At 35.7% G+C, this 21,486-nt stretch overlaps 1 protein-coding gene across 31 annotated transcripts in view; it reads right to left on the bottom strand.

Moving 5' to 3' along the window:
- Positions 1-21,486, bottom strand: part of TCF4 (transcription factor 4) — a 419,947-nt gene that overhangs the window by 119,693 nt on the left and 278,768 nt on the right. Inside the window, exon 1 of one of the 31 annotated variants that reach the window (XM_026715183.2) lies at positions 5,786-5,990. The exons of 28 other annotated variants lie outside the window; for them this stretch is intronic. In XM_026715183.2, coding sequence (XP_026570968.1) covers positions 5,786-5,854 — 69 coding nt within the window. In that variant the 5' untranslated portion in view covers positions 5,855-5,990. Of the gene's footprint in view, positions 1-5,785; positions 5,991-21,486 lie in introns of those variants that run through there. 2 more of the 31 variants (XM_026715242.2, XM_026715199.2) reach the window with 2 other exon arrangements.

The following is a 21,486-nucleotide window of genomic DNA, read 5'->3' as shown; positions in this document are numbered from 1 at the left end:
TTGTCTGTATTATATGATACAAATGGAATCATAAACACAGATTGTTATTGTGGCAAAATGACATTTCTAAAGACAACTGTGGTATGGTAAATTATGCAACTTTAACCTGGGGTAAGTTTACAACTATGGGTATTTTCAGCTCTTCCTCTAATGCTTGAGAGATGTAAGACAATTCCGATCCATGAAAGAAAAAAAAAGTTTCTGTGAATTGCATACTTCTACCGTGATTTCTGTAACCATTTAGTTTTAACAGGGATAATTCCTCCAAATATTTTTTACCTTCTGCATGTAAAGAGCAGTTGACTAATTCCGATCACAAACAGTAATAAGAAAAGCAATAAAAAGGAACATATAAAATTTAATAGCTGTCCGATTGACATCTGCAAGATTTTAAACTGTGCATGTGGGCATATATATGATACAGACAACATGACTGAGATTCAATTTCCAGAAAATATGCTTCAATTTCCAGAACAAAAACATTAAAATATGGTAATCAATAGAATGCTTGATTTCTGGAAGCTGGGGTATGAAACTGAGTTTTCAGTTTCCTTTAGCATTATCAGTCAGCTTCATCTGTGTTCTGTAGAACGTACATTTTCCCGACATGTGTTTTAAGACAGACATCCTTTATGTGTATAAGAAGCTTGTCAAAAGCAAAGCTGGTCTGACAGACAACTATTCAGACAAAACAAAAGTGGAGACGATCCACAGTCCAGTTAAGCTGAGTTACTGGAGTTTAACCAATTTATCCTCAGGGACTGCAAGCCAAACAAAATTGTTTTGAGTCAACTTCACTGGGTTACAGATCGGGCTTATAATATTCTACAATTTATCATTTATCACAAATTCTCACAGAAGGTACATGAGCTTTTCCAAAGACACCCTTTGCTCTTGCACTCTCTAAATACATACACAACACACACAACACGTAAAGGAAGCCAGGAATATCCCTATGATTCTAGAGAGTCATGTCTATTTTTTTTGTTGCTTTCTCTAAACACATCATGGTAAAATGCAGTGCTAAACCCTTGGTCCTTGACATACTATGGCAATTTTACAGTAAACTGAGTATATAACATGAACCAGACATGGTGTATTTTCAAACAGGAAGCAAACTGCTCTTCTGCACAATTTCTGCGAAACACTTGGAAAGGTATTTCAAAGGCTCTACTGGGAATGAGCATTTTCAAACCAATCTAATTCTCTCCTTCTCCCACCCACCCCCCAAAATGTTTTCAGTCCAGAATTGGAAAAATATATTACTTAAGGACACCATACTAATTTACCATGTATGGATCATCAATTCATTATTCCATAAAACAACCACTATTTCATTTGTAAGAGTTGTAGAATACAGATTTGCTTCTAAAACAATTGCAACTTTATACATTTATAATAAAAAAGTGCTCTGCAAATTATTCATTGTATTTTTTATTGCAGTAGTGTAAGGCTACATTAAAAAATGAGGACTGAAATTGTATCCTAAAGCATCTATTTGTAAAAGTACAAAAGCTTAACTTTGGTAATATAAAGAAACAATATCATTGTTATATCAGCATTCAGAAAATAGGAGCTATCTGAGATAGATTGTTTTTTTAAAGAAAACTTTAAATATGAAATGTTTTCTGTTTTACTTGTGACACTAAAAAGTGGAACAGGATAGGTATACACATGGGATTTTAAATATTAAAAGTATTAGTATATACTAATCTTTTCTTATTATTTCTTGATATTAATAAAATATTTACAAAATAATTTATTACAGATTAAATTACATGTTGAGTTGGGAGGTTACTATAAGTTAAAGTCTTAACAAAAAGCCCTTCCAACTTGTTACATAGTTTACAGCTACAAATTTGCATAGATGTATATGAAAATAAATATAAATAAGGTATTTATTATATTGACAAATTGCTAAAATAATTAGATTTCATGCATAATAATAACATGATACCTTAAATCATACAGGCCTCATGGTTTTTAATGGACTGTATTTTTACTAAGATTTTTGACATGTTATTGGATAATGGTCTGTGAATATTTTATTTCTGATTTTCAGTTTTTCCAAACTTTAGTATCATAAATGGAGGATATGGAGGATAATTTGAACTACTGGGTATGTTTATCTTAGAAAAACAATGGAAATACAGGAATCTAATTGGCAGATATTTAATTTTACAGGAAAAGAGACAACAGTAAGTGTGATTTGCCATTACACATATTCTTTATCACCTGTATATAAATGAAATAAATGTACTGCTTGTTAATAAACAGAATTAATTATATTATTTGGCCTAGCCTGTTAGTAGAAACAATACTATGAAATATTTATTTCTTATAACTCTATGTGGCTGAAAAATGTTAATAATAATAAGAACAGACAGAATGCAAACACAAAAACACATTAGCATTTCGTTTTTTTGATTTGAGAACTTCACAAATAACTATTTGAGAACCACTATTTGTTGAGATGGCTTCACGCTTGTCGGTATAATGTACAAAAAAAGAGCAATTATGATAATTATAGGGCTCTCTATATGATTTATCACATGCACATGTGGGTGAGAATCAATGATGAGATCTTAAAATACTATTAAGTGAAAGTTTTGCCACTTTTGTTTTCAATTTCATTTGCAATATATGCCACCGTTGCTGTCTTCACGTTCTTTCAAGTATGTCATTTGATCAAATAACTGCTTGCTAAAATCTCAGCCATGTGCAATTAGGAATTCTAAACATGTGATTAAAAAAGTGAGACTACAGAATTTCAGACCATACATGCCAAAAGAGATATCTTAATGTCTTAAGAGTTGGGAGAAGCAATCTTTTTCAACTGCAGAGGCTTTGTTGATAAAGCTATTACGCTGAGATGTTACATAACAGAAGCATGCATTACAAAAATAAATAGAATTTTTTTTTAAAAATCTAAGCATGACCAAGAAAGGGAGCGTCACATATATACCACACATGTTTATTCATAGTTTTTTTTTCTGAAATTGTTCTTTCTTTTTTTTCTTTTTTTAAAAGAATACCTCAATTTTAAAGAAACATTTCCTTGCTAAAAAGAAGCAGATAAATATGAACAACAGGTGAACTGGAAAAAAGGAAGTACCTAACTTCCTTAAACACTATGATGCCTTTATACAAAAACTGATTAATTTAAAAGTCCCCAATTGGTCAGATGCCTTTTGCTTTAAAATAAAAGCAACAAAGACCTCATTCCCAAACAAACCCTTCTACTCACTCTAATATAAATACTGAAAGGTCTGGAATGATTTTGCCATTTTCCCCACTTTCGTTTATTCCCAGAGATAACCTACTTCCTCTCTAGATGTTCTCAGTTCAGAGAGTTCAAACTGAATTTAAAACAAACCATTGGCTTGTCGGGAGGGGAGAGGAGGAGGAGGAGGATTTTTAAGCTACATCTTATATAAAGTTAAGAAGGCTCCTAAAAAAATTACGTAGCCTGTATTTTGGTTGCACAAATTGGGAGAATGTGCAACACTTGAAATGAAATCTAGCACTTCCCGACAGGCACTCTAAACAAATTCAGGCAGGGCATACACAGCATCTGCAAGATGCCTGGCACCAGATCAAGAACTGTACAACATCTAATTGGAGCAAGAATAATACTGGCCATATAAAAAATAATTCCTCTTCAGATATATACCTAGATGTGTGTGTGAATGCACATGTCCACTCCATGCGCTCACACACAAGCAATTCTTGTTTTCTCACCCGGTGCCAGAATTGTGGCCTGATCATGATCCTTAAACGTGCAATTACGATTGACGTTTCTTCAGATAGGTAAAAATTTAGATTTCTCCAGTTTGAGGGAATAAGTCTGCCTTCTGCTGATATACCCCCAATGTTTATTCTCTTCGCTACCAAACAGGCACACAGATTCCAATGCACGTGAAAGTGTGAAGTTTGTTGCCTTTTTCTTGAACACACACCAACAGATTTGTTTTTAATAAACGTCGTTTAACAGTTCCTATAAATACATTTCATTTGACAGCTATCTCGGTGGTACAAGTACCATCTTCCTGTTCTGATTCTTTCTATCCTCACCTCCAAAAATCAACCCTACATGAAAATATTTATTAATGGGTGAATAACAGACAAAGATAACTTGTAATATGATGTCATATATCCTTCTGTTTATCCACAAACGAGACAGAATACATTCCACTCTGCTGAAGACATATGTGCCAGGTGAACATTTTAATTTTTTAGAAAGTTTGTAGCTTTAAAACCACAACACTAAAACAGTGACAGCTTGAATTCATATATCACATTTGCCCATCAAAACTACATTCATGCATTTTTTAAAAATAGTGATGTTAAAATAGTGGCCAACTCATTATTTCCTAACCTTGACAGTTTTAAAACAATATCATTTCCCATAAAAATTTATAAACTCTACATCCAATGCATAAATTAGCTGTCTCGTGTACGGATATAAAGGTTTGTAAATAAACCTCCAATTATTAAAAAAAAAACCCGCAACAACTCATGCAAAGTGATTCATAGTTCTCAGTTAAAATGAAACATTTTCCTTAACAAGTTGCATTACTCCCTAATATCCTTGAGGAACAATATAATAAATTGACAAAGTTTATGGTTCTTGATTGTAACCAGATATTCTGTAACCAAATAAATGGAGAAAAATATTAACCCTTCTAAAAGACGCTTCCATGAGAAGGATAAATTTGGTGTATAAAATAATATTAGCTACCTATATGTATTACAATGTGTGCATAACGGAGTGTGTTTTTCTGCAACACACATTCATAAGTATTGTGTAATTTATTTTGTGCCAACCCCCTACTTTAAAATGGGCCTTGTTTAAAACTGTAATAGTTCCCTTTTGGCCTAACTTGCTGTACCCTGATTGATATCAGATGCAATGTTAGAAATTGAAACAGCACAGACTTCAGCCTTCCCTTTTCTCGAGAACTTTAATGTATTATTTTCTAGCTTTTTCAAAAACATTAAAATGACCATTAAAATAAAAAGAAAAAGAAAATCTTTCTGAAGACATAACCAAAATATAAAAAAATAAACAATCTTCCTGATGGCAGGTAGAAAGCCTTTCCTGAAATTGTACACAAAACACCAGGATGCACTGCTTTTTTTTCTTAAACAAAGTACTTCTAATGGAAGCAAAAGCTCAGATGCAAGGCACAAATTCTACATCATTTATGCGATGTTGGCAAGAATTTCTCTCTCTTGTTTTGTAATTTTGCATCATCATTATTCTTTTCATTGCGTTTCAGTCTCAAATTCACGTTCTACATCAGTTTTTTTCCCCCTCTGTCAGTTAATTCTCAATCCCTTCAGCTGCGGAGCTGAGGCTGGGATTCGGGAAGCACCAACTCTTGTTTTCAAGGGAAAAACAAAACAAAAACAACTTCTCTGAACAGACAACTGAACACTTTCTGGTGGTTTAAAGAAAGCCCTTATTCCTAAACACAATTCGAAGAAATAAACACTAGCTTAAAAAGGAACAAGCTTGAGTTAACTAAGTTAAGTTAAGTTTCAGGTTGCAAAATCCTTTGCCAACTGACTGAAGGCATTTTCTGAAATTCAATTTTCTTCCCTTACCTTACGATACCTACGCTCAATACTACAACATTAGCAAGAATTAGATAGCTCAGGCAGAAGGTATTCTGAAGCAGCCCAGAACAACTTTCCAAAGCAATAAATGCAGCAAATGACTCTCATTCGTACCACAATAAAACTTGTCAAAATTACACCTTTAATTACAGAGCGAGCTTACCGCTTTCCCATTATAGTAGTACATCAAAGAATTTCCTCCCATGCCTGGAATTGTGTATGCACAATACATGGTCTTGAATTCTTTTTTTTTTTTCCTCTCCAGTACCACTCTAACAACTTTTATTTCAAACTCGCTGTCCCTTTTTTCACAACAATTCCTTCAGTCGCATTTTCCCATATGGCCAGGCCAAGCATGGTGAATATGCAAAGCAGGAAGAAACCATTCCTGACGTTAGGGGTGCTTGGAAAGGGGGGGGCGGCGGCTAGGAGTCTTCTCTGAGACAGTTAACTTTCCAGAGCAAATCTGGAATTCTTCCCAGTCCTGATTTAGCTGCAATTCCTAATGCAAAGAGAGAGAGAGACAGAGAAAGGCAGAGCTTCCACTGGGTCCCTGGATTGGTCTACTTGCTGGAATAATGCTGATTCTTAGTGCTTTTTTTTAAAAAAAAACCCCAAAACCTTAAATACTACTACTACTACTACTACTAATAATAATAAAAAAGTTGCCTTCACTCTTTTCTTTCCTAAAATTTCCACTGATCTGCCTTAGGGGTAAAAAAGTGGAATAGGGTCAATTATTGAAGAGAATACAAATGCAGTTAATTGACTCCCCCCCCCTCCTTCTCCCACTCTTTCTTTTTTGTTTTAATTTGATTAAAAAGCGAGTGGCAGGAAGGGAATCGTATGATGCACATCTAATAACTGTACCATCTGTCTGTGCTGCTGGCTGCCTCCCAGCATTGTATGCAGCTGCCTGAGAACTCGACTCAGGGAAAGGGGAGGGGGGAGGACTTTTTTTTTTTTTTTTTTTAAAGCCCACACGTCTCTCTGACCTCGCTGAAAAGGAAAGAGGAGCCAGTGTTTTCTCACAGCCTGCTCGACTACCTACAAAAATACAGGGTTGAACGTGAAGCAAGGGAAACACACACAAAAAAACCCCTGCTCCAAGCCTAGGGTGCTGTTGTGGGGTGGGTTGGGTGATTTATTACTATTATTAATTCTTCTTCTTCTTCCTCGTCATTATTTTTATTTTTATTTCCCCCACCCCACCCCCCGACTCTCTCTAAATCCCAGGCTTTTCGGTTGGAAGCAGGAAACGGATTGGAAGCGTTAGAAGTTAATTCAACTACAGAGCTGGCATTGGCTTCAAGGGGAAAATCAATTGGGAAGGGAACCTGATCTTGCACTTGCTTGTTTGTTTATTTCGGCTCGGGGGTGTTTTTTTGCGGGAGGGGGGAGAAGAGGAAGAGGGGGGGGACAGGAGAGGGAGTTTGGCGATGCACGTTTTGGGTTGCTTAAGATGATGACCCAGCCTTTGAGAACTTTCCTGGAAAATAGAATTGGGGGGGTGGGGGGGGCGGTTTGGGGTTGGGAGAGGGATCTTTTCCCTCAGCATGGATCTCATCTAACGGTTCTCCAGCTTTTCATGTATTGTTACCCTCAGCCTACGAAGACAAATAAAGCATGTTCAGGGCACAATTCGATGCCACTGGGTAGAGACCGACTCTGATTTTTTCTTTTACGCTCTGCTGTCTAATCCAAAAAAGCAAAAAAAAAAAGTGTGTGTGTGGGGGGAACAGGTTTAAAAGGGCTGGCTGGGGAAGGGGAGCGCAAGGGGGGAGAAGAATGGGACTGGATTCAGCTTGCCAAATTCAGAGCATCAGAGTAAAGGGGTGCCCCTGGGAACTGATCCCAAATGAAACTAAATAATTTGCATATGCTGAAGCAAATGCCATCTGAGCATAAAGCTATTCTCCAGAATCAACTTTAATAATTCAAAGCACCTATTTTCCTACCACTCAACATGGTAACAAAACACATACAGTATTAATAAACAGCAAGAGATGGCAATGTTAGTCTTGAAGTAAGTCCTTTCTTTCTTTCTTTCTTTCTTTCTTTCTTTCTTTCTTTCTTTCTTTCTTTCTTTCTTTCTTTCTTTCTTTCTTTCCTTCCTTCCTTCCTTCCTTCCTTCCTTCGCTAATGGTAAAATTTTATTTGGTATTCTCTATGAATCAACATAAAGAGTGCCAGCCGCTACACAGATTTTAGAAAAAAGAAGAGAGAGCAGAGGGCTTTCTCTAACTTCCTTGTTCTGTATTTATTTGGGAGGTCCTAAGAGACTTGAATAAACAGTTCTTGAATTATAATCACACATTTCATTCAAATTTCATGCTTTGAGGGTTTTTTTTTTCTTGATTAGAAGAATTAGTTGTCAAACGGACTGGATCACATTGCCAACCTTTAAACTATTTTTGTGCATAATATAAATGGCCAGAAGTCAAAATAGAACAAGTATCCATGTAACAAAATGTAAATTCTCAAAGGAGAGTGGGGTGATAATAGTGATGGAGAATCAACAGCACGCACAGTTTATGTATGTATGTATGTATGTATGTATGTATGTATGTATGTATGTATGGATGGCATTCAGCTTTGTTCAGGTATTTTCCCACGTCATTATAGTTGTGCTTTTAAAGTTGTAGCAACGTTTCGGCAGAATCTCATCTGCCATCATCAGGCTTCTGATGATGGCAGATGAGAAGCCTGATGATGGCAGATGACATTCTGCCGAAACATTGCTACAACTTTAAAAGCACAACTATAATGACGTGGGAAAATACCCGAACAAAGCTGAATACCATACATGTAGGTACCCGCGAAAACTTAAGAAAACACACGCACACACACGTTTTATTTGAATATATTGGTTGAATATACACAATTTTAATTCCACTCTGTTTCTGCACACAAAGTATTGTTTCTTTATAAGAGTGCAGCTTCAGATTTTTTTTATTCACACAGACGGATGTAAATGCAGGGGGGAATTCCCCCAAAGTTATGGATTAGTAGATTCCTCAGAAATATGCAATTAACATTTAATTCTAATAAAAGTTTACCCCAAACTAAATTTGATTGATATCTAAGCTTCTAAATTCACTCTAATCAGTTCATGGTCACTGAAACAACCCTCTAAAATCGGACTAATACTATAAGCTTTAATTACTGGCATCAGATAATTATGAAATTTCATATTATGATGTTTATAGGAAAACACAAATTAATGAAGTCTGATCCCATTGAACAGTAGGCCTTGAAATAATGACCTTTCAATCCTGAAAGTGACTGCAATTCGAGCTATGGTTACTTTTGACAAGTTAGGTTAATGGATTTTTAATTACATTTGGACAACTATAAGCCTTTATTAAAGTTGGATTCAAGAGATATCCCTGCTCTTCCTTTTGATGACAACCCTTCCAGTATTTCCCACATGTTTAAATTTGATTAGCATGTGTAATGTTCACATAGATTTCTTAGATCAATGATTTCATTTGGCATAAAATGTCTTCCTATATATTCTTAAATATGAGATTCTTCTCAAGCACTTTCTGGATTGAGATCCACAAAGAAAATCAAATTGCTCAAGTTATCCATCTAGTCCTTAGATGCATTACAAGTATTCCATTTACATAAATGAACATTAGTACTTCCAGTTCATATAACCCTTTTTCCTTACCAATACAGACTTATGGACTCATCATTCACATAATAATATGATAAGAGTTTCTATTGGATAAATTACAGATTGAGACGCAAAGAAAAAGAAACTATTTTCTTGCTTGTTCAAAGACACAGCCATGTGAATTGTGCACACATTCAACAACATGTTTGCACAAGCACAGTGTTACAAGGGAGACAGCATTTGTACAGTGGACATTGAAACAATTAAGTAAATACTATAAAAGTGAAATAAATCTCCTGTCTTTAAAAACTGCTCAGTCATTATAGTCAAATGTCCAACCCATCAGGTAGGTTTCCTTTCCTCAGTTTTTTTACCTGACCCACAATATAAAATCTTGATTTAGATATGAAGGAACAAACTTGCCATGCCCTGAATAATCTCCCCTCATCTGTCTGTCTGTCTGTCTGTCTGTCTATCTATCTGTCTATCTATCTATCTATCTATCTATCTATCTATCTATCTATCTATCTATCTATCTATCTATCATCTATCCTAAGAAAGCCACAATCGAAGTGAGTACATCAATGGGAAGGAATTAGACTTAAGTAGCACATGGCTTAACATATAGGTAGTCCTCAACTTACAACATTTCATTTAGTGACCATTCAGTTACAACGTCACTGAATAAAACCAACTTATGACTGTTTTTCACATGTATGACTATTGCAGCATCCCCATGGTCACGTGATCTACATTCGGAAGCTTGACAACTGGTTCATATTTATGACAGTCGCAGTGTCCTGGGGTCATGTGCCCATCTTCTGAGACCTTCTGACAAGGAAAGTCAATGGGGAAGACAGATTCACTTAACAACTGTATTACTAATTTAACAACTGCAGTGATTCAGTTAACAAATGCAGCAAGAAAAGTCATAAAATGGGACAAAACCCAATTAAGAAATTTCTTACTGAACAACATAAATTTTGGGCTCAGTTTTGGTCATAAGTCGAGGACTGTACTCTACTTGTTTGGGTAACCAATGTTTAAGAAACGTTTCCCGGGTTCACACTAAGGCATTTTATTATAGTCAGAATTTTCCATAAAAATGGAGAACTCAATTCATCCCACTTTACATGAAAAATGCTTCATGGGCCAGGCCCAAACTTACACAGGGTAGCCCTAGAGTTACAACCATAATTGTGAGAGGAATTTATGTGGTTGCTAAGCAAGACAGTTCTCAAGTGAGTAGAGTTCAATTTCACGACCTTTATTGCCGTGGTTGTTAAGCGAATCACTGCAGTTAAGTAAATCCTGTGGTCTTTAAGTGAATCCAGCTTCCACATCGACTTTGGTTGTCAGAAGCCAATTGGGAAGGTGGGTAATGGCAGGATGCTGCAACTATCATACATACGTGCTGGTTACCAAGCGCACAAATTTTGATCACGTAGCCATGAAGATGCTGCAGTGGTCGTAATGGTGAGGAACAGTTGTAAGTCACTTTCTGAATGTCGTTGTGACTTCAAAGAGTCACTAAACAAATAGTGAGGACTGTTTAGTCAAAAACTTTCTGTAATCTTTTTTTTTTTTTTTACAAATTACAGGGTATATAATATGTCTTCTAATTACAGTCAGTCTTGAAACAGACACCAGCTATTAACCCATTTCTATTTCTTGAAGAAAGAGTTCATGATTACTATGAAATAAAAGTTCATAAGGGAAACAACACAAATACTTCAGAGAGATGGGAGAGAGAGAAATGAGAAAAGGAGGCAGCCTTCAGAATGGACAAGGAACTAGTTGAAAGTCACTAAAATCTGAATAATTTTTGAGATTCTAAAAAAGAAGCACGTGGTTCCAAGCTTTTCATCATATTCATAAAAGTTAAAGATATAAATAAATAATTACATACATAAATCAGAAAAAAAGATAATTTCAACCGTGCTAACATTGTTTACTCATTTCTCAAGCAGATCAATTTTAGGGAGTTCACGCTGTAAAACTGAGAATGACAAGTCACGATCATCAAGAATCAAAACACTACAGTAAGTGCTTAAAGACATTTGTTTAGCAATTTATTAAAATGATGATAATAAAAGTGGATATCTATGTTTTAATCTCCTAATGTGGTGCTGCTAAATTTGCATCTGAACACAACTACTTAGATAATATCATTGAGCCAAGCAAAGCCAGTAAGCTATACTTAGTTGATTCAAAAAGCTGATAGTAGAACAGATTGCCCAAATGCCAAGTTCCACTTATTCCAAACAATATGGATGCTATCTCAAATATTGCTGTTACATTAATATACACACCTACAACAACTCAATATAGTCATCTAATGTTATACTACAGTATGTTTTTTTACTTAGACTTATTTATCCATTCAGATATATAATAAAAATACTGTCTGATTACCAAAAGAAAATGTTTACAATTTTTACAGTTTTACAGCTCTCGATCATGAGCTATAGCATTGTTATGCTTAACCATCTCCAGTAGAGGCACACAAAATATTTTGAGTTCAGATTTCTTGCTTTGAGTTGGAAACAGCTGTTTTGACCACCTTACCAGAAGTGCAAACTCAGCTGTCTCAAAGTGGAAATATTTTTGATTAAGTTAGAATGGTTTCAAAACATTCTGCACGCTTCTACTCCAGAATCAACGCAAGTGCTTTTTGTTTAAAATATTTTATTTTTATATGTTATGGTACCATTAGCCGCTCTCTTTTCTTCACTGCTCTATGTTATACACAACACAGGATCAGTAACAGAGACTCCAAGGAATATACATTGGGACTCAGATGCAGATGTAAATGCTTCTCTGGAATTAAAAAAGGAATATTATGTGGATTTTCAAAAATTGGTGCTAACACATACCTTCTGACAAATCACTACCAAATTTAAGTGATTTATTTCTGAGGATTCTGAGTATCACTCAAACATGAGCTTGGAACCAGCATGCATTTTCAGTTTCTGCCTTATAGCATTTAAGGTATCATTTCAAATCTTTTATTAGTATGGAAAGAAAAAAAAAGTGGACATAAGACGATTGCATTTTATCTGAAAACCAGTGCAATGTCTTTGCATTCCATTCTGTGATCCTTAAGAGTAGACCCCAAGATCTGACAACCAGTGCAATTTCCTGCTGGCTAGCACTTACAGAAAACATACTCAACATATATAAAATGTATTATTATTATTTATTAGATTTTTAATCCTACCTTTATTATTTTATAACTGACTCAAGGTAGTGAACATACATACTCTTTCCTCCCCCTATTTTTCCTACAACAACCACTCTATGATATAGGTTGAGCTGAGAGAGCGTGACTGGCCCAAGGTCACCCAGCTGGCTTTCAGGGATACCTGTTTTTCAACAAATGCACCAAAGTAACTATCAAAAGGCATGGACAAAGAGCTCTTCCAAACAAAAATTAAAATTAAAAAGCAACCCAATAATAAATACGTAAGTATGCCACCAGATTCCCACAACAGTGTCAAACTATCTAAAAAGGCAGTATTATCATCATTATTCTCATCTTCCCTATTACCTATCTCATCTTCTTATGACTATAACTTTATTGCTTATCACTATTGTTGTATGTTCATTGAGAGCTTATGCACTGGAAACAAATTCCTTGTGTGTCCAGTCACACTTGGCCAATAAGGTATTCTATTCTATTCTATTCTATTCTATTCTATTCTATTCTATTCTATTCTATTCTATTCTATTCTATTCTATTCTATTCTATTCTATTCTATTCTATTCCATTCCATTGCATTGCATTGCATTGCATTGCATTCCATCCATCCCATCCTATTTCACCTCCTATCATATCCTATCCTATCCTGAAAAGTCAGCTAAGATATTAATCCTCTTCTAAGAAATAAATAAAATCTATTTATTATCTATTTCCCCCAGCTTATTCTGAAATGAATCCAGTAATATTTATGGTGGCATATGACTAACAAAGTCACACCCAATAAGGTATCATTTATAACCATTCTAATCTAGTCCATTGTAGTTGGCCAACTGCATACGCTTTAATTCAACATGAAAGACAGTAGGGGATATCAATGTTTTTATCACCAATTGCTTTGCTCAGAATTTTTGAACTTTCTATCTAGTTATTTATTTTGGAAGTTAATCATCACTCTATCCTTATTATGCAGTCTATCTTCTCTGATTAAAATAAATCAAGGTTTTACTAAGTGCATTTGTGAATATTAGGGAGGAAAAGTAGAAAGCTAAGCGTGTTCAGGAGAGTTCTAATTTTTAAAATTGCTCTGGTGCTTCTGGTTTTCCATTCTCTTTAACTACCATGCTAATGCCAACAATAAGTAGTACTTTCAAATGGAAGCAATCAATATGTTAAATTTGTCATATGAATAGTTCTACTTCTTCCAGGTGTATAATTCTGTACCCTGATGCTGCTCAGGGTGCAACTAGTGTAGAGTTGCACACAACCTACAACATGATTACATGACAATTGCTACTTATCTGGGATTGTATAAACTGAACAATGTGTTTGCAAATGCTAGAGTGTATAACTAACTTCACATATTATGTTGAGCCATGACATGCTTAACATGGTTAAATTTATTACCCAAAATTGGCTTGGATTACCTTACATCCTAAGCTGTGATAGGCTATGCATTACAAATTATGACTGAATTTATATAAGACAGTCAAGTTAAAACTAATAAATCACACTTTTGTTTAATGGAATGCATTGACCATACAATTGAACTTATGGCTGGTGAATGCATTTTTCTTGTGAGTTATAATATATGTGGTTTCTTCAAGAAAATGAGTTTCGAAATGCAGGAAGTTTCAATAACAGGAGTCACAAAACTTGAATTTTGTTGAACAATTTTGTTGGCACTCATGATCAAAATACCCTAAAATGAAACAAAGAATCCAGCATGAGTTAGTTAGAGATTATACAGATATTCTATTGCACCTATTGCTTTATTCTTCTATGGTATCATTTTGTCAAATATAATTTTGTGAAATATAATATAGATGAAAAAAAAGATAGAAGTTGACAAAATGTTGAAGGGTAAAAAAAGGAGGAGAAAGAAGGAGAAAGAGAAGAGGAGGAAGATAAAGAAGATAAATTCCTAAAATCATATAGATCAGATAGATAGATAGATAGATAGATAGATATAATAGATACTGTAGTAGATAGATACTGTAGATAGACAGAGATATACAGACAGGTATGCATATAAATGTGTGTATGTGTATGTATGCATGCTTGTATTTATATGTGCATATCTACATATATATGTAGATGAATATCTTATATGTCTATCTCTGTATGTATGTATGTATGTATGTATGTATGTATGCTTATGTATATATAGCAAAAAGTTTAATTAATTGAATCTTTTTAATAACACTATCCCTCTATCCACCAGAGGGATGCAGCTTGTGACTAACTATCTATATGAAGTTCCCAAAACTATTTTTGACTGTCCTGAATGCTGATTTTTTGTTTTGTTTTCTGATATTGGAATTAATGTCTATACATTCCACATTAATGATTCATCTTGAAATCTGGGGAGAAAACAAGAAGAAGAAAGAGCTTAATGAGATGCCAAAGATTCACTTACAATTGGACTCATCTTTCTTTGACTGTGCTACAGGCCTAACAAAAAAGACAGAAGGAGCATTGCAACTGGTCATAAGAGTCACAAATAATTTTAAGAAAGAACAGTTGCAATATATATAAAGAGCCATGTATGCCACCAGTAAATACTTTCAAAGAGAAAAACTGAGTAGTTCTTATTTTTGAAATAGTATGCCGCTGATATTATTGAAGAAGGATCAATATTATAGTCAATGTAAGCTGACAAAACACATTTGTCTATTACATGACAATGAAATTTAGTACAAAAAAAAATTCATTAGAATTTTGTATTTTTAAAGCCTGTCTTTCTAGTGGCTATGTTTTGGTAGTTAAGTTCTCAATGAAATATGTATCTTTTTTTCTTAAATTGTCCTAGAAAGGAAGATCATTAGTTGTTGTAATAAGGTAGGTTTATCTATAGGATTATTTAGCTGTAATCCCTTCAAAAAAACCCTATATAATAAAGCTTTTTTTTTAAAGAATTTGCTTTACATGGAAATGCTAAGATGTGTTTTGTCTTCCATGTTTATAGCAACATATATTTTATTTGGAATTATTGTTTATTTAACATGTGTAGCTCACTCTTCACCATTGTGCTCATTTATCATCCATTAGGTCAACTCTGGTTCTTTGCAACTACCAGTCCATGCAGTTTTCTTGGTAAACCTGTCATTGCCTTTTTCCTCGAACACAAAAAGACTTTTCCTAGTGGCTTTGTGCTTAAACTGGGACTAGAACTCAGTTCTCCTGGATTTTAATCCAGTATCTTTAACCACTACTGTCCATCAAACTAAATCTCAGTAAGGAAGGCCTGGATATTGAAGAACTACATATTTCTTTTTATCCTTCTCTATTCACCAACTTTTAAATCGCTTTATACATCTTTCTGAGTTGAGTGCCACATCAGTGTTCAACTGCATTTGGTTTTCTCCCTGAAGTATGTGTGCTAAACAAAACTTTATGGAAGCCTATCATTCATATACATAGCCATGTCCTCAACACATACTAGACAAGATATGTACATTTTGAAGGGAAATGCTCATTTAAGAACGCGTGCCATGGATAGGGAGAGGGAAAAATATTTCTGAGTTTATTGATTACTTTTACTGGACAGGTTATTTCAACTATCCCCAGAAAAATTCATGCAATGATGGGATACATCATACCGATAAATTCTTCAACTAATGTTAACTTTTTAAAACCAACTAACAGTGGATACTTCCCCAGCCCTACCAGAACATGAAGTCTGTTGAAGGTCAGAGCATTTTTATGCAAAAACTACCACTGTCTGTAACACACACACACGCACGTACGTACGTACACACACACACACACACACACACACACACATCACACCAGTAATGGTGATTGAGCATCCTAATGCAAATGAAGCTGTAAAGACAAGAACCCAAATGTTGAGCTGAATTCAGAACTCAAGGTAGATAGCACAGAATAGGAGCAATAAAGGACCCAATCAAATGACTTTTTTTTTTTTACTAGTGGTCATATAGTTCTTAAAAGTAGGGATTTTGAAGAGTCATCTTTTAATATCTATTAATTGTTTTGATGTATTGAAATATTTCAAAGGCACTGTTGCTCATAGTGATACTTAAAAAACGTATTTTTGTGAGCTGATCTTAGGGCGTTCAATCTATGTCACAGAAGATGAAGCTTCTTATGAAAAATTCTCTTCTTTCCCTTCACCCCTTCCTTGTGCCCTCAACATCTGCTTTCCTTGGAATTCTTTATGACAATGAATTCCTTTTACATCCATTTTAGCAAGCCAGAGAGAAGTAACAATGAAGATAATTCATAGATGGCATCACAATTTCCTAAAATTACATTATATAAATTGCATCCTTTCTAGACAGTGTTAACAAGGGTGTAAACAAATCGATTCTTATTACTATCTCTCATAGTAGTGCCCAGTAAGTCAGTATTTGAGATTGAAGGTTGTTTTTTTTTTTAAAAAAAAAGATAAAATCACCAATAATTTTAAACAATCAATCCTATGGCCACTTTATGGACGATAATCGCTAGTGTACATGCAGTGCAACAAAATGGTTCAGTAAGAAAATGATTTAGTCCTTGCTCTTAAGTTCTTAATCACAAAACATGAGAAAAGCAAACTACAGTATTAATTAGATCAATGATATTCAAGTGCGGAGAAAATTGAAGTGGCAGAAAAATGAATACAACACTCAACAATGATGATCAGCCCTATAATGAAAGATAAATTCAGTCAAATATAATAATCACCTTACTGGAACCATGTATGTTTTTCATAATACTATAAATAATAACGCCTATGTAGAAATAACATTTGGCTTGACATATTGAATATGGATAACTGCAATATCACCACTGCTCTTCAAGACCATATTTGTATGAACAAATATTTGTCTATGTCCCAATAAACTGTCAGTGTGTCTATGCATGTACGTATATGCACTGTTTCTATTATCTTGAATCAATCCAATGCAAAGTGAAATTATAGAAGTTTACGGTGAAGTGCAGGTTAGTAGACAGACAGATTTGACATTCCAATCTAGTCTTTCTGCTGCTCTTTCATGCCCAAGGGAGGACTAGAACATCCCAATTCAGCATTTTAAACATTACACTGCATTAGTTCTCTTAAGAGATATATGCAAGGGTGAGCTTCAAAAATTTTAGCAAAGGGTTCTCTGCCCCGTTGCTGGATGGGCATGGCCATGGTGGGCGTGGCCTAGTCAGCCTCCTGCACCACAGCGCGGGGGGGGATGTTTTTGCCCTGCCTGGGCTCCGGAGGCTTTCCTTGAGCCTCCAGGAGGGTGAAAACAACCTCCCCGTGCTCTGGAGGTTCTCTGGAAGCTGGAAACGGGCCCATTTCTGGCCTTCCTGAACTTCCGGGAGGCCTGTTTTTCACCCTCCTAGAGCCTCCACAGGTGCCCTAGACTTCCCTGCATCCAAAACAGGCCGTGTGGGGACTCCTGGGAGGGGCAGGGTGTGGTGGGCGGGGCCAGCCAGGAGTGGGATTTGAGGATTCTCCAAACTGCACAGAATATTAGCTAGGGGCTCTCCCGAACCCCTAGCAGCCCACCTCTGGCTATATGCATCTGTGTCTTTTTGAGGGAGAATAAGAGAATAACAGAGTTGGAAGGGACCTTGGAGGTCTTCTAGCCCACCTCCCTGCTCAGGCAGGAAACCCTGTACCATTTCAGACAAATGGTCGTCCAACCTCTTATTAAAAGCCTCCGGTGTTAGAGGCAAGCTTCTGGAGGCAAGTCATTCCACTGTTTAATTGTTCTCGCGGTCAGAAAATTTCTTCTTAGTTTTAGCTTGCTTCCCTTCTTGAATAGTTTCCATCCATTGTCTCTTGTCTGGCCTTCAGATTCTTTGGAGAATAGATATACTCAATTCCTACAATGGTTCCTATAGAACCTGCTGCCCTAGTCATATTTTTGAAACCTCTTTTGGTTTAAAAGAGGGGGTAAAAGAGGCCACCTATATTAATATTGAACAGCCATCTCTCAACAGAGGGTGAGGGATGTCAGACCACTTATCTCCAGTCTGCACCCCAATCCTTTCAGCAGTCCCAAGAAAGCTTCACTCACACCCATTTGCACTCTGATTCAGGTGACTCTGAGTAACAGATAAAACTCCCAAGTGGCTTTCAATGACTCTCAGAGAACTAATGACCAGATGACTGCAAAGAATATAAACCCTTCCACTTCCTATTTTTCAGTTAGAATTGAAGAAGCTTCTTGAATGAGAAGTGAAATGTTTTCAAGAAAAAAAACAAACCAAAAGTCCAGTTGCTTTTTGGAAAAACACCTAAGGGACAACCATGACCTGAATGATTGGGAATTTCCATAGACACGTAGCACAACTCAGAATTACATACATTATTCTTTCCTTGAATTAAATAGAAGGTTGAAAAAGTAAAGCAAGAACTGGAATGATTAGATTTATAACAAGCTCTTTCTTTAGGGCCTGAATGAAGGTTCTGTGAAGATTTCTCTTCATTTTATCCTGTCAACATCAACTCCGTGCTCAGTCATGACTAACATCTTGACTTATTTGATTCACCCTCAAGCCCTGTTCTCCTGGATGCCCCATTCCTTTCTTGGAAATCAACTGCTATACTACAATCAATCCATGCTACTGAAAGGATAAACTGTAACTAGCAGAAAATAAGTCTCTAAATCTTGCTTTACCATTCCTCTAGCAATGGATGTGCCCAATCCAAAATCTGCTTGAATTTTCATTATGTCTGAATTTCCCATGACTCCATCTTACGCTACACAGACATTACAAAATCATCCAAGATACAACTCAGCAAGTTATCTAAGGAAAATTTTAGATAGTTTGGACATCATTCCTTAGAAGCTACTTGCACTGTCAAGATCTGATTTATCTTGAGTCTGGAAAGGAATAGAAGTTAGTTTTGTGGTTAAGTCCTAGGAATTGCTTTGTCACTGCGGTCAAAGAGTAAAGTTCCTAATGAGCTCAGGTACTTAATTCTGATAAGTATACCTTTTATTTTAAATAAAATATTTATTTCTGAATCCCCTCTACTGGATTATTTAATTATCACAATTAGTTAAGAAATGGAGTTGACTTAGTGCTGTGTTGGAACACTTGTAAATGATCTTAATTTCCTACCCAACTGCTAGCTGTGGCAGATACCCCATTCTTAAGGTGAAAAAAAGAGGACCATCTAGAGTGCACCGGATCAGGGGTGTCAAACTCAAGGCTGCGGGACGCATCTGGCCCGCAGGATGCTTAGATTTGGCCCATGGGGCCACCCTGGAAACAGCGAGGGATCAGCCCACAGGACCTCTGCCAGCAAAAATGGAGCTCAGGAGGGCCACACACCAGGCTCCATTTTTACTGGCAAAGGGCTAGCAAAACGAACTAAAAGCAAAACAAAGGGAGAAATGTTTCCCCTTTTGCATTTGCACATCCAAGAAGGGACAGAGGAAAGACAAAGAAAAAGAAGGAAAGACGAGAAGAGAGCAAAGAAGGAAAAAGAAGGAAAGAGGGGAAGAAGAAAGGAAAATAAAGAGTGAAGGAGGGAGGGAAGGAAGGAAGGAGTTTATGAGAGGGAGGGGAGTCTTGTAAAATCCTGCCTTAGCACTTGGCCACCACAGGTGCCCCCAACACGAGTGATATCAAGCCAACCTGGGCATGCCCCCCCTGGCCCCCCTCAAACACAACCCTGATGCGGTCCTCAATGAAATCAAGTTTGATGCACTTCTACTAAAGTGCATCCTTAGCCTTGAATTCTCACATGAGACGATAATATCTACCATGGAAATATGTAACTAAAGAGAGTCTGGCAATCTGTCCTACTTTGCAGGGAGGGAGGTACAAAAATTAATAAGCAAGTCTATTGACAACAATAACAGATTAAATATGCTTCAGAAAGCTTTTTCCCATTACAAACTAGATCTTAATCATCTTCATAAAATTTAAGTGGAATAGCACATTAGGTAAGAGCGTAAATGAAGGAAATATGGTAGCATGCATAAACTTTTACTCAACTGCAGTGGCCTTCTCTAACCAGATTACTTCTCCATTTAAAGTAGTTGCAAACATCTGTGATTATACTCTCTGCTTTTTAACACCAACCATACTTTTATGGCATTTAAATCCAAGATATTTAATGCTTTCGATAATGTTTGCAATAACTGGGATTTTTGCACTTTGCTTGCCCTCGACTATTTCTTTTAGTGGGCAGCTATTAACTGAGTGCTGTCTGAACTTTGGTAACACATCACAACATGTTTTAAGCTTTCCTGCAAAAATATTCCGTGTCAGACAAAGCTACTTGAAATGCAAACATTTGTGATAAATGGTCCAAGAATGGGTTGAAAAAATACATACATCCACACATATGCTGGTCTGCCTATCTATCTCTGTGTGCATATACAGACATACATGAAAATGAAATCGTGGAACTTCTCAGAAAAAATGGCAATGAAATAGTTAACAGACATATGCCGTATAATTAGGAGATGCATTAATGATTATGAATAGTAAATGATTTGGTGCAAGAAAAAATATGTAGTCAAAAGGGACATGTACCTATCTTACATGTTTGTTAGCAACTGTATAAAACTAGAGATTTTTGCTATTAAGAATCCTGCATTATTGGTGTAAACACTTCCAAGGGTACATCAAATTGTAATCTTTCATACGACATCCATCAAACCAGGCTGGAGATTTTGACAAACATTAAACACAGTAAGGAGGCAATTATGTATGCATGATTTAATCTGCAACTAATTAATATGCAAATTTATTCATATGTTAGTTACTAAATTAAAAATGCAAAGAAGCCCTTATGGTGATTCTCAAAATTTTGCACAAACAGAACATTTAAAATGTAAGAAAAATGAACTTTTTTTAAAAAAAATCCTGCATACTTACAGCCTTTTAGAAACCTGTTGCATGAAGAAGATTAAAAATACTTTCTTTAATATTGGGAAACAATAATGGAGCTTTAATTTGATGTGAGACTGTGGTGAAAGAAAGGTTTTCCATGTTTCTATCAAAGTCTTATGAGATGCACACTAATTAGCAAACAAAATGTATTTCAAAGCTAAGTCAAATAACTTGGAAA

The sequence above is a fragment of the Pseudonaja textilis genome, chromosome 2 (assembly GCF_049901715.1).
Source record: "Pseudonaja textilis isolate UNSWEBS1 chromosome 2, rPseTex1.2, whole genome shotgun sequence".
Taxonomy (NCBI): domain Eukaryota; kingdom Metazoa; phylum Chordata; class Lepidosauria; order Squamata; family Elapidae; genus Pseudonaja; species Pseudonaja textilis.
This window is presented reverse-complemented; position numbering and strand designations above follow the sequence as displayed.